General features: G+C 40.6%; 2 protein-coding genes across 8 annotated transcripts in view; both read right to left on the bottom strand.

The window, feature by feature from the left end:
* The window catches only part of CYB5R2 (cytochrome b5 reductase 2), a 35263-nt gene extending 34972 nt beyond the window's left edge, over window positions 1-291 (bottom strand). For all 3 annotated transcript variants that reach the window (XR_012159359.1, XR_012159358.1, XM_073347690.1), the window contains exon 1: window positions 224-291. Coding sequence is in view for 1 of the 3 variants with exons in the window: in XM_073347690.1 (XP_073203791.1) it covers window positions 224-289 (66 nt within the window). In the remaining 2 variants the exon portion in view is untranslated. The remainder of the gene's footprint in view (window positions 1-223) is intronic.
* Window positions 292-304: 13 nt separating this feature from the next.
* Window positions 305-18204, bottom strand: part of OVCH2 (ovochymase 2) — a 74809-nt gene continuing 56909 nt past the window's right edge. For 3 of the 5 annotated variants that reach the window (XM_073347679.1, XM_073347680.1, XM_073347682.1), the window contains 17 exons: window positions 17878-17973; window positions 16597-16748; window positions 15621-15816; window positions 13799-13822; window positions 12377-12467; window positions 12135-12268; window positions 11372-11512; window positions 10092-10222; window positions 9203-9296; window positions 7446-7577; window positions 7112-7183; window positions 6271-6457; window positions 4751-4820; window positions 3417-3612; window positions 2834-2985; window positions 2312-2477; window positions 305-394 (listed from right to left, as the gene is read on the bottom strand). In XM_073347679.1, the coding sequence (XP_073203780.1) occupies window positions 345-394; window positions 2312-2477; window positions 2834-2985; window positions 3417-3612; window positions 4751-4820; window positions 6271-6457; window positions 7112-7183; window positions 7446-7577; window positions 9203-9296; window positions 10092-10222; window positions 11372-11512; window positions 12135-12268; window positions 12377-12467; window positions 13799-13822; window positions 15621-15816; window positions 16597-16748; window positions 17878-17973 (2084 nt within the window). In that variant the 3' untranslated portion in view covers window positions 305-344. Of the gene's footprint in view, window positions 395-2311; window positions 2674-2833; window positions 2986-3416; window positions 3613-4750; window positions 4821-6270; window positions 6458-7111; window positions 7184-7445; window positions 7578-7914; window positions 8014-9202; window positions 9297-10091; window positions 10223-11371; window positions 11513-12134; window positions 12269-12376; window positions 12468-13798; window positions 13823-15620; window positions 15817-16596; window positions 16749-17877; window positions 17974-18204 lie in introns of those variants that run through there. The other 2 variants (XM_073347681.1, XM_073347683.1) reach the window with 2 other exon arrangements.

Here is an 18204-nt window from a genome sequence, read left to right as displayed (position 1 = left end):
TAAACACGTGAAAGGCAAATCAGACCCAGTAAAATGTACCAAAAAAACAAAACAACTCTGCTAAATGTACAGGATGTTGATATTATTAAAAAGGTGCAAGGGATTAAAATGAATATGTACCCATGAAACGCATCCCTTATCTTACAGATCCACTGAGTTTTCTAAATACAAAATGAGGAGCTTAATGTCCAAAAGCTGCATTCAAAGGAATTTTAATCTTTACTTGGAAAACTGTAAGCCACCCAGAAGTCACAGAAGTAAGGTCGCTAGAGGCCATGAAGAATTTCATTGTGAAGGCAGAACTGCTGGAGCAGATGACGCAAGGTACCAGATCTTCACTGAATTTAGCTGTTGTCTTGAAAGTTTGAGTAGTTTGGAAATCCTTGTGCCTTGCCTGCATATGGTAGCAATGCACTCATATTAGTGAACAGCACAGAGAGCAAAGCTGTTGCATCATCTCTATACTGATTATATTTTATGTAAACAAGCCCTCAGCAAGAATTTCTGTAGTTAAATGTATTACCAACACTGGCAATTAATGTTAAATTATCTTAACTAGCAGAAGTATTGCAAAGTTTAAAAATTGCTACTAAAAAAAAAAGTCACCCCATGGGGCAGAGAAGTGGATTATGCTGCATTCTAACTCAGCTTCCTTGCTGTAGTGGCTATCACTACAAGTTTAGACACCTGCAGCCAGATCCTCAGCTGGTACAAATCATCACTCTTATGCTGAAGTCAACAAACCTGCTCCAATTTATACCAGCTGACAATTTGGCCCACAAAGGCAGCCACAGTATGTTTTAAAGAGATACTGTCCCACTCAATTCATGAATAAAAAGCAAAGCCACCAGTACTGTAACAATTATGTCTTCCATACCTGAAAAACAGATCTCAAATTGAAAAAGCTGGAGCCTGATTCTACTCCCACCGAAGTTGATGATAAAATTCTCATTGACCTCTGTGGGAGCTCCTGAAAACTAGCTTTTTTATTCTAGTCAGTACAGGCGCTTACATGACCCTCATCACTGTCATATTTGAGCACCTTCCAATAGTTCATTGAGTGACATGACTGACAAGCGTCACATTCATTTCATTCCCTCCCTCTCTTATCTTCCTTCTAATACCTGCCGATTTCTGAAATTATGTTAACCTGTAATGTGTGACTGCCCCAAAAATACACGTTAAAGAATGGGTAACTTAACTGAAACTAGATTCAGATGACCATCAATGAGTTTGGAATTTGGCCTTTACTGTATGGGAACGTGTTCAGACAGATTAACACACTATAAGTCAAATTCTGCCAACCGTTACACCGCTGGAACCCTACTGACAGAGGAGAAATCTGCTTTTCTTGCCAGACTTATATGCTAAGTTTGTATTTAGTGCTTTGGGGGTGCACTACAATAAGGCCTGTTAGAACTGGTCTTTTGATCTTTATAGTATGAAATTGAGTAGATATAGAAAAATGACAACTGGAAAAACTTTTAAAAGATTCCCTGGTGAAAACTTTCAAGGGTTCTCAACTAACCTGTCAAGACTACACATTCATACACTGGATTAAATGGAGATGGCACTGAAATTGTTTTGTTATCTAGTGTCATTTTATTTTGAAAAATCAGAAAAGCAGAGCAGATTAAGGAAACACACTACTGACTTGAAGAAATGCAATCAAAGGTAGGAATAATAATATATGACGGTGGGCGAAACTTACTGACCCTCCAAGCTACATACAATAATCTTCAGAAGTTCGAGAGCTGGGCGCACCTGCCAGAGCTCGGGGCTTCAGCTCTGCAGGGAGTGCTTGCCTGGGCTAAAGGGGAGGGTCTCAGGGATCAGAGCTTCAGCAGGAGCAGGGCTGAAGCCCAGAGCTCCGGCAGGCATGGCCCGCATATCAGAAGCCCTGAGAGCCCCCCATCCTGCTGGGCAGAAGCCCCGAGACCCCACCACCCTCCCGCAAGGCAGATGCTCAGAGCTCTCTCCCCCACCCCCCACAAGTCTGGTAGGTGGAGAATGGGGTGGGGTGGAGGGCTACATGAGCTGCACTTTATCAGTAAAAGAGCCACATGTGGCTCACAAGCAGTGGTTTGGCTACTCCAATATATGATGAAGAGTCAAGGCTGAGACTTTCAAAAAGTGAGTACTGATTTTGGGTGCCTCCATTCCCAGGTGCCCAACTTGAAACATGTTAAAGGGGCCTGCCATTCAGAAAGTGTTAAGGACCTGCCCTCTGAAAAGGATTAGGCCCTTTTAATGTGCCTCAGGCTGGGCACCTAAAGAAAACACAGTCGCTTTCCCCCCGCCCCATACATACCAGTATTGTTAATATAGTGACTGATCCAGTCAATGAAAACAGCAACGTTTGTATATACTCCTGGGTAGTTTTTCCTTCCACAACCAAAGCCCCAGCTTATTAGTCCACTCAGAGTATAAAATCCTGAATCTTCTGAAGGACAAACTAATGGTCCACCTGAGTCACCCTACATTGCAAGAGAAAATAGTTTATGTTACAAATTAACATTGCCTTTTCAATGTGCTGCCATGACAAACCTTGACTCATTATGTGTTTGATTCATACTTAACTCATTTCTTTTCATCCTTCTTTTTTATCATAGGCTCACGATGTGCCACTTTTGTGGTGCGTGGGTGGGTGTGTAATATGAACAGCTGATGGCACTGTTGGAATGACAAATTGTTTCACAATGTACCAGATAAGTAACTTTTGTCCACAGTGAAACAGACCCTTCCACTCACATCTCAGCACTCCCTATTTCAAAAATCAAAGATCTTTGCAGTTCCCTGTTAAGCACAATAGCGGCACTTTGTGTTAACTTACTGTGCACGAGTCCTTTCCCTCCTCCAGAGGGAATCCAGCACAGAGCATCCGCTGGGTCACCTTGCCGGGATGGCTTACATAGTAGTTCTGACATGCCTCCGAGACTAGGATTGGGACTTCCAATTGCTGAAGTTTATTGGACTTTTCTCTGTCTTGAAGTGAAAAATAGCTTAAAATCACAGGTCTGTGTTTTTGCTGATGAACACTGATATACACCTACCTCCTGCCAGTGTCAGACATGAGAGCTGAAAAATACCCATGGGATCACCATGCCCTTCCTCCTAACAATGCAGGATTGCTCTCTACTAAACATTTTCTCGTGCTTTGTCCTATCTTTAAATGTTCAAGTGACGAAGTTTCCAGTACTCCCCTTCTGCAGACTGTACCACATTTTAATAGATCTGATTGTTACCACGCCCCATGCACACCTCGCCATCTATGTAATCAAGAACAGATCCCAATTAACAAATTAATTTTCTAGGAGCTAAAGAAAGATACGATTTGCTTTCTCATGTGCCCTGTAGTGTTTGTTAAAATACATCTGCAGTATGCACAGCTCCATAAAGTGAAAAAACTTGCATACCTTCATTATGAGTACCCCACCCTGTGGTGGTGCACACCCTAGAAGGCTGAACCACCTCATCCTTCTCAGGCAGGCACACTGGACGCACGTAGTGATTAAACTCCAAGGGCTCAGTCAATTGCAATAATGCAATATCGGAATCCATCGTGATCTCGTTAAAATCTTGATGAATAATGTACTGCTTCACTGATCTTCTCTAGAAAAGGGAAGACACGACAATTCCTTGAATGAGCTGGGAGCCTGGTGCTTTAAAGCATTCCAGTTTTATGAATGTGCCTGGAGCTCTGGAGATGGTGCATGAAGAACCACCAAGGTTATTAATGATTAAGTCTGCGTGTCTGTCACAGAGGTCATGCAAGTCATGGATTCTGTGACTTTCCATGACCTCTGCAGTGGCTGGTGCTGGCTCAGGGGCTGCCTGAGCTGGGCGGGTCCTAGGCCAGCAGTAGCAGTTTGGGTGTGGGAAGGGGCTCAGGGCTGGGTCAGGGGGTTGGGGTGTGGGGCAGCACTTACGGGGGGGGCTCCCCAGCTCCCAACGGTATGTCCCTGCAGCTCCTAGGCAGTGTGGCCAGGGGGGCTCTGCGTGCTGCCTGTGCCCGCAGGCACTACCCCTGCAGCTCCCATTGGCTGAAATTCCCAGCCAGTTGGAGCTGCGGAGCCAGCACTTGTGGCAGGAGCAGCGCACAGAGCCCCTGGCTGCCCCTCCCAGCACCAACAGGGGTCCCAGACCACCACCCCCAGCATCCCCAGGCTGAACCCCCCCCCCCCGAGCACCCACAGTCCCCTGGCTCAAGTTTTAGTTAGAGGTATATAGTAAAAATCTTGGACAAATCACAGGCCGTGAATTTGTTTACTGCCCGTGACCTGTCCATGACTTTTACTAAAAATACCCATGACTAAAATTTAGCCTTATTAATGATTAACTGCTGGAAAGCAGCTGTCTTGTCATGATAGGTAAGAGATACAAACGTAGACATTCAGGAACTAAAATCAGCAGAATGGGATGCGGAAGGGAAGCACACCGGAAAGCATTTGTATTAGCAACGATCACCAGGTCTTACAGGGTTTAGAATTAAGATACTTGAGCAGTTGTGGCTTAGCCATTCCTCCACCATGCGCTGCCCCCTTTGCACCCTCCACACTTGTGACTTGGGGGCAGTGCTCAGAGTTTGGGGCTCACTACTGCTCACCTACGAGTTCTGTGATGGCACTTAAACTTCCTTGTGCACATGTGTAGCCTCCATTTATATTTGCACAGCAACTCAATCTGCTGCATCCTGCATGCTACCAGGTAGTGAGAAGTATTTAATGTACAAACCAGGTTTAATTCATACCTGACTGTGCTCTTGCTCTGTAATATCATGGAGTCCAGCAACCACCATCCATAAATCTCTGTACTGTTCCCTAAAAAAGAAGAAAGCAGGAACATACTCAGGGCTCTTCTCACCATGAAGTTTGTCTAACAACCTCTGGCATGATTAATCCTTAACAATCTAAGATTTACGTTTAGGGGCCCAATCCTATCCCATAAATCAACAGGACTAACTTCAATAGCAGCACAATCAAGTTCTGTAACTTGGCAGTGTGATTAGGCAAAAGAATTATTTGGGCCAAGAGGAAAGAGCTTGCAGGGTCTGATTTTTATACAAAGCATCTAGAGAAGCAGCAGGACATAGACATGCTAGGGACCAAATCAACACTTAACATCATTTTTTAGTTTCACGTCAGTTTTTCGTTAAAAAAAATAAAAAATGATTAACAGAATCACAGATCAAAACACAACAGAAAAAATGTCATATCCTTTACAGTTGTTTCTCTTTCTGTTGAGACAAAAATCAATTAATGCAGAACCACCAGAGGCCATATAAAGATTCTGATGTGATGAGATCATGCAATGTAAATTTCCCTCTGACCACAGTTCTCATAGGTTTGTTTTCTTTTCTTTTCTTTTTTTTTTTTTTTTAAATACAGCAAAAGCAGGACACCTGGGGTAGAATTTCCAAAGCCACCTAAATGCCATTTTCAGAAGTGTCTTAGGCAGTTCAGAGCTTAAGTTCCTTTGAAAACAAATCAGTGGGGTTTAGGACCCTAAATACCTGAGTCACTTCTCAAAATGGGACTTAAGACTTCTGAAAATTTGACCTCTGATTTTAAAAGATAATCTCAAAATTATTTGAAAATGGACCAGAATTTCAACCCTGGGAGAAGAAGCTCTTGCAGAAAGAGAGCCCCCGCTGTGGAAAGAAAACCCAATAGTAAGAACAGGAGGATCTTTATATGTGCTTTTCATTAAAGTACAAAATGAACACAGTCATATAATACTCATTACAAATGATCTAGAAAATACTCGAGAGTTACAGTACTTTTTGGAAAAAATATTTTTAGAGGGAGCTGCCGCTGCCAAGGTCCACGATTAACTCCTTCCATAAAGGTGTCCTCCCCAATCCCAGTAACAAGGGGTAGAATCTGTGGGTTTATGAGCTTCTTAATAATGACAAGCCTATCACAACCCTCTGGGAAGATAGATCCTGGGAGATCAACAGGAGGCCTGATCTAAACAGATTCTGAATGATCTTCTGGATTTGTGGATGGGCCCTGGCAGCTCATGCTATGGAGAGGCACAGAACAATCAGGGAGGAATTCCCCAGGGCTGACAGATTTGGGGACTATAAATCTTGTCAGTATCCCCTTATGTGTCAAATTAATTGTATGAGAAGATGTTAGCTGCCCATACTTTACACCAATCTAATAGAACTAAATCAAAACACATCCATCCATCACATTGTACATGACATTTTGTGATAAAAAACTCCCTCCAGAAATCTTATAGTATCTTCTTTCCACGTGTACCTACTTATAAGTAAAGCAGTGAGCAGCTGTGACAACCCACTCTTTGGTAAGAGCTGCTCCTCCACAGATGTGCTCAGCTGAAATCTGTATGCTGACCTGCCAAGGCCATGAGAAGGGCACAGCTTCCTCACCACCCATTATCCTACTGAAGAGAAACCTGGGCTGATTTGAAGGCACTCCACAGATGTCATCTGTTAATATGGAACATAAAGGGTTTATATACTCAAGGAGAGTTCAGTTTTCAGTGGGGGAAAGAGTTTACATTTGCTTGACTGCATTTACTGTGAGGGTAGCCTACCTCAGCAACCTTTTTCCTAACCCTAAACCTCCCCCGCTGCAATGCATCAAAATGTGTAGGGACACCACTACCAAGAGAAGATGCTTGTTGCAGAAAAAGAGCCTATTCATAAGAGTAAGATCACCTACAGTACAATGAATAAGCCTTAGGTCTGTAGTATATTGCAGACTCACCCCACTCTATAAACCTTTAGGGGTGAAAAGACAATTTCTAAAAGTACAGGCATGATTCTCCAGTGCCTGGTGTTATCACTTACACTAGTACAAAGTGAGTTTTTGCAAAATGTTACCAAATCAAAATAGTAGCATTTTAAACCCACGTTTTACTGGTGTAAGTGAGTGCACAAGGTGCAGGCACCAGACAGACAATCAGGGCCTACTACTCTAAAGCCAACTCTTTATTCTTTACACCTTTATTTCTTTAGCTCTTCTCAACTGGAGCATCTTGGAGCAACTCAAGGTACAATCATAAGCCATTCTTCTCCCCTCCTCCCCACGCAAATTGTACCACATTCCCACTGAAGAAGGTGTATCACAGGCTGCCTTACCTGGAATTTCTGTGGTGGTATCTAGACCCTCAGGAGGTGCTGTTTCATTGTTAGAATCTGATATATTTAAATCTAGCAAGTGAAAATAGCATATTAGTGCATCTCAAATTAAGTTACTCTTGGTTTTGTCACAGAGGCAAACTAGTAATTTCTTGTGATTTTAGTAATCTATCTACAGGGAACAACATCTGATGACGGAAATCTTCAGTTACATTTTACCAGGAGACTTACCCAGAGCAAAACCAGGTGAAATACCAAGATTCGCTGCAGAGCCCCCTGCTGCCCCCAAGGCAAAGCAGGCTGCCACCTATACACTATGGTTCAATTCTTTTACCTGCTACATGAATGAAGGAGAATGTGGCCTGGAATCCCCCAAAGGTCTCGGTTTCATCTGAATGAAAGATGATCAGCATCATGCTAGAGGTGCTCAAAACAGGCGCTGGGACAGCAAATCCACAAGACCTAGCTAAAGACAGACCCAAGATTTACAAAAGATTATATATAACTATTATATCCTTTACTGGCAACAAAAGAAAAGGGGAAGGTGGAAAGGAGAAGCACACTTTTTCCAAAACACAGACGTGATTGGAAAGAAACCTAATTTTGTATATGTTAGAATGAGCTCTCATGGAACTCAGCAACAATATTTCAATCCAAATTCCAAACTTCCCAAAAATTCAAGGAGTTTGGATCCAGGACTTTGGTCCATAAATACAGAAGCCATTTGCAAAATTCAATTTTGTGTTTAGGTTCTTAGATTCCCTCCCATGTCTCAGGATAATTAGATCTGGTCCATGTCTAACCTCAGCTGTCAAGATGAGGATTTGTGGAGCATTCATTCATAGATTTATATCTGCCAGTTCTGTTGTGGGTATTTGTGTCCTTTTCATCAGGTTTCACAACTGTGGGAGGAATACATTGGAGATTTGGCTTTCCTTGCATCATCCAAGCATCCCACTGTCATTAACTGACCAAGTTATTACAAAAAATGATTAGTTTGTAGTTTACAAATGGTACCACACCGTTAGATGTTCGGTGTTCCCTTTTCTCTCACCTTCTCATCTCAAAAAAGCTACTGTTACCTTCCAAAGACACAAAGCTGCTCCCAACAGCACAACTACATTCTCCAGCGGCTTTCAGATTCCTCCAAACAAAGCCAATTTCAGTCAGTAAAGAGTAATCAAAGCCTACAGGTGAATTCAGCCTTGCTATGCTGCCGCAAAGGGGCTGAAAGTAACCATAAGACTCCTCTGGAAAATATCCCCAGTGCAGGAATCCCACTACACCCAATCTCCTGCATGGGCTGGAGTGGCAAGGCATTGGCCATAGCAGTCCTGTACTCCTGCACAAGCCTATAGGAACCATTGCTGGAGGTACAAGTTAAGGCAGTCCTGATGGCTTCCTTAGACCACCAAGGGTCCATCTGGTCCCCAGCAGTCTCTGAATAAAGGGAGGCACAAGCTACCTCCCCTGTGTCTTTGCTCCAACACTACCACCAGCACAGAGATGAATTGGGCCTATTACGTATTCCAAGCCCTTGACAAACCATAGCACAAGTCCTTAGGCCCAGTTCTCCTCTAACTTATTGGTACACTGCCATAAGCCTGGAGCAATTCTAGTGAAGTTAATGAGAGTTACACCAATGTTCACCGGGATAGTGAAGAAGAACAAGCCCCTGAAAAGCAAACTGAACTCAGGTCACCTAAGGTGTTTGTATAATCAGTGTGTCAAACACCAGTGGTGCAAAACACGTATCTGGCAGTATTTCCTAAGCACTGCATTTAGGATACAATTTAAATACCCAAGATTTTAATGATATAGATGTGTTTCTCTATTTAAGTAAATGGATAGTAGATAATAGTCCTCTGAAAAGGAACAGTGGTGAAAAATGTCAGTGTGTACTGTACTGAGAATACTATTCATTTCAGCATCTAGTGGCAGTAAAGGGGAATTGCTCTTTTTTGATTTGTTACTTTACTTTACAGGCTGTCAAGTTTTTACTTGCTAAATTATAGTGTTTGGAGATACAAAATGAGAACAACAGAAGCCAGGTCTGAATCAATGACCTGTTTTGAAAACCAAAAAACAAACCTATTTCTTCCTCTCTTGTCACATCCTCATACACTGTTACAGAGTCATAGGAGCAGTCTTCATTTTCCTCTATTTCAAAATACTCATATGTAAGCTTAAAAAGAAAAAGGAAAGAATTAGATTATAGAGCTAGTATTAAGAGATGGGAAGATCTATTACAGATCTTTAATACCCTAGGTCATGCGCCTCTAAGGACAGGATACAGTCTCCTGATAGGTTTCAGAGTAGCAGCCGTATTAGTCTGTATCCGCAAAAAGAAAAGGAGTACTTGTGGCACCTTAGAGACTAACCAATTTATTTGAGCATAAACTTTCGTGAGCTGCAACTCACTTCATCGGATGCATTCCAATGAAGTGAGCTGCAGCTCACGAAAGCTTATGCACAAATAAATTTGTTAGTCTCTAAGGTGCCACAAGTCCCCTGATAGAAGGTGTATGCAATATTAAACTGATTCGTTGTTTTATCTTCAACAAAAGGCTAATAGGAGGAAAATCATTATGTTTATAGCTAATGAGAGAAATATAATTTTAATTTACGCTAGTAATGAACCAAAACACCCAGTTCAAACATCCCCAAAACTTTGGAGAAACTGGAGTTTAGACCTAGATCCAGATCCACGATTTGCAACTAGTGCCAGCGGGCCAAGCCAAAAGCCCAAGTCTAAATGATTCCAAACTTTGTTACAGTTCTAACAGATCTGAAAAATGAGAATACAGCTGTTTTTCGGATTGAATGTAAGAGGCATGCACTGGACCCAGCAGCACTACACAAGAATTGAAGGTGTTAACTAAAGTAAGCGTTTGTTGCCAACACTTAGTATATGACTTATTTCTTTCCAAAAGAAATTATCTGCACAGAATGAAAGGTGTAAGCCCTTCCTGCACTGTACCTTGATTACATGGTTCTCTGGAGCATGAATAATCCAGTGACAGTCTGCCAGATTGTTGTAGGGCTCAGGATAGTTCATACTTTGTATCACTCCTCCTTCAAAGAGGACAGCTAAGGACCCGCATCCAGAATCTAGAAACACACAGGAAAAAAAAAAATCAAAGGGAAGCAAATGTTTTCCTATTCATTGTCCATCCATTAAATTAAAATCCAGAACAGCTCCCAAGCAGTGCTCTCACAGGTGAAATACAGAAAAAGAAAGGGAGAATGATTTGGCCCATTACTATGATCCATGCACAGAGGGGACCCTCTCCCCTCAGATGATCCCCCTCCCACATGGAAGAGAGAGCCAGCCCACGGCAGTAACATACTTCTCCCAAACCTGCAGAGAGCACTCTGCAGGTACTGGGATCTGTGTAGAGCCGCAGCAGCAGGAGTGTGACAAGAAAAGGCCAGGGAGCTGCACTTTGCCTCCCCCTATACCCTTCGGAGATCAGGTTGGAAAGGTAATATGGCCAGTGGATATGCTTCCTCCAGATGGCAATCTCCTTTAAGAGGAGTGCTGGGGGCAGTTGCCACACAGTTGCAGAAGCCTTTAAAAAGGAATCGCTCTGCCAAGGAATGAAGCAAACAGAGTCACAGAGACACAAGGCCTCTCTCTGCTTGATCAGGGGATCTTCCAGATTTGGAGGCTGGCCCTGGGACCTGTTCCATGGGGAAAACAAACCTGACCCAAAAACATTTCCTCCTACTTAGCAGTCTCCCTTGGACTCCCTCCTAGAAGGAGTGATTGGACCCAGGATCCTTTGTAGCATCTTTCGCCTGAGGGTCTCTGCCACTTTACAAACATTAATTAATTAAATAAGCCTTAGAACACCCCTGTGTTGTAGGGAACAGGATGTTATCCCACTTGGTTGGTGGGGAGGAAATTACAGGGGGGGCGGCGGCTCTCACTGAGACAATCTCTCTCCTGATTCCTCATAGCAATAGGGTTTTTCAGGACAGCCCCCTGATAGTCCCATTTGCAGTTAGTTCCCTTGTCCTCTCCATCCCATCATCTGCTTAGAAAGAGCACTCACACACACCTTCATCCTTTATGTTAATGCTTTTTCAGCCTCAAACCAAGCCTCAGACTGAACTTAATCAAGATCCATCCCCACTTTCTCAGGCCATGTGCCTGACTGTGCAACTACATAGGCCTCAGAACAGCTAACTTCAAGAATACATTGGATTTTATACAACGAATTGACAGGGAGGATATGATATAGCACTAAGACTTACCAGGAAGAGCATCTGGTGAAAGAGCTCTGTACACCATTGAAAATCCAGTTCCAGAAGCCTTGTTATCAGAGACAAATTTCAGCTTTATGCCATTGGAGCTGAGCAAAATGGGTAGTGGAGAGTCAACCCCACAGAATCTCCCTGCAAATTACATATTTATTATTAGAGAACAATCATCTTTAAAAAAACGTAGTAAAGTTGGTTGAGAAAATGTATGCATATCAAAATAATAAAACCTCAGCTACAGTATTTGGTCATTAAAAAAAATCAAAAGTACAAATATAACTAGAATTCTTACAGTCCTTCAGTTTGGGCTTTTCAAAAGTCCAAAAGCTTTTACAACTGAAAAAGCCCAAAAGCTAAAAACTAACATCCTCTGCGCTGGCCCATTATCATTTCACTGAACCTTCAGTTCCTCCTCCAAACACTTTTCCCCAATAAATTGTAATAAGAGGGCAATACCACTCACTCCTGCATGAGTTGTCAGCAGGCTTTCAACCAAGGCCCTTTTTTACCAAAACACAAGCTTCTACCACTTGAAGTTAAAGGGTAACTCCATTAGCTAGCGGAAATAGTAAACTGCTAGCATCTAGTGGCCAAGCTCCTAGAGGGACACATGACATGTAACTTGCAAGCATGAGTTCAGTGTGATCAGTAACACATACACAGCCTGAAAGCAGTGGATCCAGTTTCTATTATAACTTTAAACAACATTGAAGGACTCTATGAAAATATTTCACAGAATCACTGAAAAGCAACTCACCAACAAGTCTGTCCTCTTTTGAATACACTGACAAAGAATCATAGTCACAGAACATGTCTGATTCCACATCAAAATGGGAGAAATTAAGTAGTATATGCATTCCTTCTGGGACCAGCAGAGTCCACACACACAACCTGCAATGACACAAACTGGATGAATTCTTGTTTGCAATCAAACAACAAACTACAGCTGCAAGGTCATTGCATGTAGCTTCTGAAAAAGGAATGCTTGCATCTACTCACTGGTTGTTTTGATAGAAATGTTTGGGACTTTCTGGGAAACGTAATTCACCTTCATTGCTGGGGAGTTTACCATCCTGGATGCTACATGATGCTGCATTGTGGGGGTTTGAAATGAAACAGAAAATTAGGTTTGACATACAGTCATCTGCTACCCCCAAAAGCTCATCTAGCATGGAAGGAGGATTACAAGATTACTGTTTTAAAATTTCTCAGATACATTTTTGTCACAAGATTAGATTTGTATTGTGTCTCCCTCCTGCTTACCCCCTTTATTCACATGTAGGGGAACAGACAACAAAGTTTTAATGAACAGTGAGGCCCAGGAAAATGTAGAGTTATTATTTTCTCTTTCGTTCTTTTTTTACATAACTGCACTCAAAAACAAAACAATGTAAAACTTAAGATCCTACAAGTGGAAGCATGAAGGGGTATACGAATGTTTAGCATATCTGGCACGTAAATGCCTTGCAATGCCGGCTACAATAGTGCCATGCTAATGCCTGTTTTCAATTTCAGGTGACACTGAAAATAAGCAGCAGGCAGCATTATCTCCCATAAATGTAAACAAACTTGTTTGTGTTAGCGATTGGCTGAACAAGAAGTAGGACTGAGTGGACTTGTAGGAGGTGAATTGAAAAAAAATACTATTTCTTTTATCTTTTTTACAGTGCAAACATTTATAATAAAAAATAATATGCAGTGAGCTCTGTACACTTTGTATTCTCTGTTGTAATTGAAATCAATATATTTGAAAATGTAGTAAAAACTAAAACTATTTATAATAAAGTTAAATTGGTATTCTATTATTGTTTAACAGTGTGATTAAAACTGATTAATAGTGACTATATTTTTTAATTTAGTTAATTTGTTTTGCATTAATCGCATGCATTAACTGTGATTGACAGCCCTATAAATAAACCTACTTGTTTACTGAAGAGTTGAGTACAACTACATAGTGGAAAGGAAGAATGCAAACCACAGACTCTATTTTTTACATATAACACTTCAAAATATGCCCACTCAATTTCTGGTTCTCATGTACTATTTGAGTTTTCATTCCTACACTGCAGAGGAATATTTAACTATTTTTAAAAATATCTGTTTACAAAGTAATGCAAATAAAAATGAATGAAAACATTTATTTTTATATTAGGTGCTCTAAAGGATTTTTTTTTCAAATCCCACTTCTCTTTCTGAGGTCAACCATATTTAAGCACACTCTTAGGTGCTTTCCTGAGTAGGGACAGACTTAAGCATGAACTTAAACTTTAAATACATATTTTGCTGAATCAGGGTTTAATTGTTTACGAGATCAGACCATAAATATGTATTTTCCTCCCATCATAGCTAATGTAACAATAGAGTTTTTATATCATTTGCCATAATATCTCTAACACAGGTAGAATGTGTTAAAGTACTCACCTGTAGAACTTTTCATTTTCAAATCTAGTTTGGGGGAGGAAAAAAAGGAATTTTAGAGAAGCACATTCAGTCTCATAACAAATCTTTTATACACTTTGCCTTTATCAGAATGAATAAATTTGTAAAAAGTATAGTGAATTTTAATCAAACTTCTTTTTTAAATCAGAAATTACTAACTCTGGGCCAGACTCTGTCACCTTTAGGGCTTCTGGAATAAGATAGGTTGTGAATTTTAAGCAAAATAGGTATTCCAGAATAACTCCATATGTGGACACACTTATTTTGAAATAACAGCACTTTTTATCAGTTTAGTTTAATCTATTTTGGAAGTGGATTAAGCTAGTTCAGAAAAAGGCACTCATTCTGGAATAAGAAAGTGTCCCCCCCACATGGAGTTATTCTGGAATACCTATTTTATTTATATTTATTATTAATAAAATAGCTATTCCAGAATAACTCATATGCAGATAAATCCTTAATCAAGTAGAGTAGCATCCTACTCTGAGTAGTCCCATTGAGCTGAATGTGATTACTTGTGGAGTAAGGTACTATTTAGCAGATTAAGGGTGGCAGAATCTGGCTGGTAGTGTCATACAAATGACATTCTGGGCCTGATGCTCAGTTGTACTATCAGACCCCTTGTACTGATCTGACATTGTGAAGGGGCTGTAAGGTGGGTGCAAATGGAATTTATGATATTTTATGGGTTGCTTCTAAAGCACCCCTTTTTATGTCGAGCTAGGTTATTTCCAAATAATTTAAGCAGAATAACCAAATAAGTAATAAAGAAGAAGAATATATGAATAAGGCTGAAAAAAATTTCCACTCAAACCTTTTCTTGATGGAAAATTAGAATTTCAATTAAATGAAAATTTGCATGGAAAGCAGGTGCTTTCCTGAAGACATTTCAATTTTTCACTGGAAACCAAAACCCGGAAAACAAAATGTTTGTTTTTTTATTTGATTTCAGGTTTTTTTTATATTTCAGTTTTTCAATCAAAAGTTGAAACTTTCCGTGACATTTTCACATTTTCACTAAAAATGTTTTTTTGTTTAAATTCTGTGGGAAAAAAAACATTTTGCAGCCGGTATATGTGAATCTCAGCTAATGCATATTTATCTCCCTTGATTTCAACCCTTGATTTCATTTAAAGAAAATAGCCCAAATTTGAAGAAAATATTAGCTCAACTTATAACTGCTCTGAGTAAAATTCACCCTTGTGTAGAGTGACAGCACAAAGCCTATGCACCATTTAAGTCATCAGTTCCATTAATTTAGAAGTGGTGAATGATCCTCATGCTAACCCTCTGCAAGAGAGTGATTTTACCCTCTGTGCACAGTGAGGGAACGTGTGAAAGGTGGAGAACTCATGAAAGTATGGATTTCTCCATACAGTTACAACGCCTGACCCAGCACAGCTCACTCAAGGAAAGCCACCAGTGACTTCAAGAAGTGCAGGTTTGGGCCCAAGAGATCACAAATATTCTGCTGTAAACTAATGAAAAGGATGTAAATGAATGAAAGTTCCATTTTAACACACCAACTGAATCCAATCCTTGAAACTCAATGATTGTCCAGGGAGAAGACAAAATAAAATAAAATGATAATAAAATAGTCACCATTTGCAACAGTTCTAAACAATGACCTTTCTATTCCTATGAAGAATCAGCAATCGGAGTGCTGTCCAGCTAGACACATAATGAAATCCATAATCATTATTTGCTATGAAGCAAAGCTTAAAAAAAAAATGGAGCCATGAAGAACACACCAGGAAATCATTACTCCTACATATTACTAATGTATTTGTGGAGGTTTTATTACCAGTATTGACGTTTTCTTGAATCCAGGAGAGCACCTTACGAAGATCTGTGAAAACCCCTGGCGATCCTCTCTGATCATACTTTTTCCTCACGTTATCATTCCAGCTTCGAGCACATCCCATACCCCAGGAGGTCACCCCAGCTAGAGTCCAGGCACCATGCTTACGCCTACACAAAAGAGGGCCTCCAGAATCACCCTATAATAAAGGTAACCCATCTTAATATAAAGCATGTATGTGACTAAGCAAGTATGAGCTCCCACTGGATGATTCCAGAAAAATCCAGCTGTATTTTGTACAGGAGTAATCCCCCTGCTATTTTAGGGCATGTCCCTTTAAGACAACCAAGGAAATCAGACTGTGCCTCCACAGCTGGGCTTGCTGTATTTAGTCAGGATCATTGTGAGGGTGAGAGGGAGGAAAAAACAGATAGACAACCATGTTCCCTGTCTCCAAGATGCATGTCCACATTTTTAGTGCAAGAGTGGGATGAGTTATGGTCTTAGCACAGGACTGAAGCGAGGAACTCAAATTTTAGTTCTGGTTCTGACACTGATTCCCTCTGTGGCCAGGAGCGTCTCATTTAACTTCCATGCCTCAGTTTTTCCTTCTTGATAATCAGAGCACCACTTTGTTACTTACCTCCCTGGGGTATTATGAGACTTAATTCGTTAATGCTGATGAAGTGTTCTGAATAGGAGAAGTTCCAAGTGTTATTGCACTGGGACATGTTCCAAAAGGCTAACCTGAAAGGTTTTCCAAACCCTAAGTAATTTCAAGGAACCCATACACAAGGAATGTGAGAATAAAATGGAGTGAAGTCATGAATGGATTATACTGGCCATCCTTGAAGAGTTAAAATATCAAATGGATTACACTGCCGATCATTGTATTATAGCATACGTCTATTCACTCAAAACACAGACACACACAAATGTGAGCTACAGCAAGGTCTGCAAGGCTATCTGTTCCACCAACCTGGCATGCATCCTTTCCTCCATCTGGAAATCCGGCACACATTAAAGTGTCTCCTCGGATTGGATTCCGTAAGGTTGACAAAGCTCTAGAACATTCCTTGTTGTCTAGGATTGGCAAGTCGACTTCATGCAAGACCTGAGGGAGGATTCCATCTAAAATAGAAGATTAAAGAAAAAATAAGGAAACTAGTTTGCTCGACATACTGAAAGTTCAGTGGATAATGATAGGGTTTTTTTTGGCGAAGTTTCATCGTCTAAATGTTGTATTTTGAGAAACAGCCATTGGTATATGACTGTGTGAAGTTTTATGTGGATGTATAATATTTCAATTCAAATATTGATCTTTGGCTGCATAAAATTTCAACTGTCTTGATTTGAAAATGTAGGCCCCTATCCTGTAGTGACGTGTGCAGGCACTGGGATCTGCCCATGCAGAGGCCATTGCAGGATAGGAGCCTTAGAAAACCGGTTTTCATTAAAAAGAGACCACTTTTAAAACAAAAATCAGCTCGTTCTCCCCCGCCCCTCAAAGTCCTGTTTTCATGCAAAATATCCCCCCAGACATTTTCACCCTATGAAATGGGATCATTTTTGTAACTATGAAATACAACTCCTGATTTCAAGATTTTCATATGATGTTCAGATTATATACCACAGATGTATTTTAAGTTTGTTATAAAACCCTTATTAATACATATAGAAAGAATTTCAGTTCACCTTTAAAGAAAAAGCAAAACTATTCCATCCTCGGACAGTTGAACTAAAAGAAAGTTAAAATGTTCAAAATAAAATACTTGGATATGTAGGAGGACTTGAGTTTATACCTCCTGCTTCCACAACCTCCTTTGGCAAACTACTTCAGAGTTCTGTAATACATTCAGAGTGAAATTTACTCTTGTGCACAGTGCAGAGGGACCACACAGAGCCATTGTACCACTTAAGCTCTGTTTTGAAGTTCCAATTCTGATTCTTAGCTGCTGTTTTCTTCCTGGCCCACCTGTGGCTAGATGCCTAAATTGTCTGTGTTCTGACTTTCAGATACAAGCTGACCCAACATAATATGTTACAAAACTGAAGAGTCAGAAAAATGTGTAAGGCTTTGCATTAGAATCCCAGTTAAAAGAACTCTGTCTCTCTCACACACACAGAGTTTACACCATTTGTCTGGTCTGTAGATTTGATGCTGCTGCACAAACTGCTAAGCACCTAAATAGGAAAAAAATAAAATAAAGGAGCTTATAAGCCATACTAAGAAAATTAAAAAGTTATTTCAGTGGCTTACTCTCTTTTAGACGGCCCCAACCACAAGTGGTACAAACATCTCCCGGATCAAACTTTTCACCCACATCAGGAAGGCAGGCTGGCAAAACTGATGAACCTACCATGAATATACATGAATTTCTTGTTAAATATTTGAAAGAAGAGCTGAAGAACATAAGCTTTGTTTTACTTCTCAACTAAATCTTTAAATAAAATAGCACTGTAGTTTATTGTGACATCAATCAGAGGGTTAATCTGAAAAAGACACCTGTTACAAGCTGCTGGAAACTCATTCATGCCCTCAGAGTATGATAACCAATGCCTGTTTTCAAAACACCTCTGAGGAGGT

This window comes from Lepidochelys kempii, chromosome 6, assembly GCF_965140265.1.
Source record: "Lepidochelys kempii isolate rLepKem1 chromosome 6, rLepKem1.hap2, whole genome shotgun sequence".
NCBI lineage: Eukaryota > Metazoa > Chordata > Testudines > Cheloniidae > Lepidochelys > Lepidochelys kempii.
Note: the sequence above shows the minus strand (reverse complement) of the source record. Positions and strands in the feature narration are given on the sequence as shown.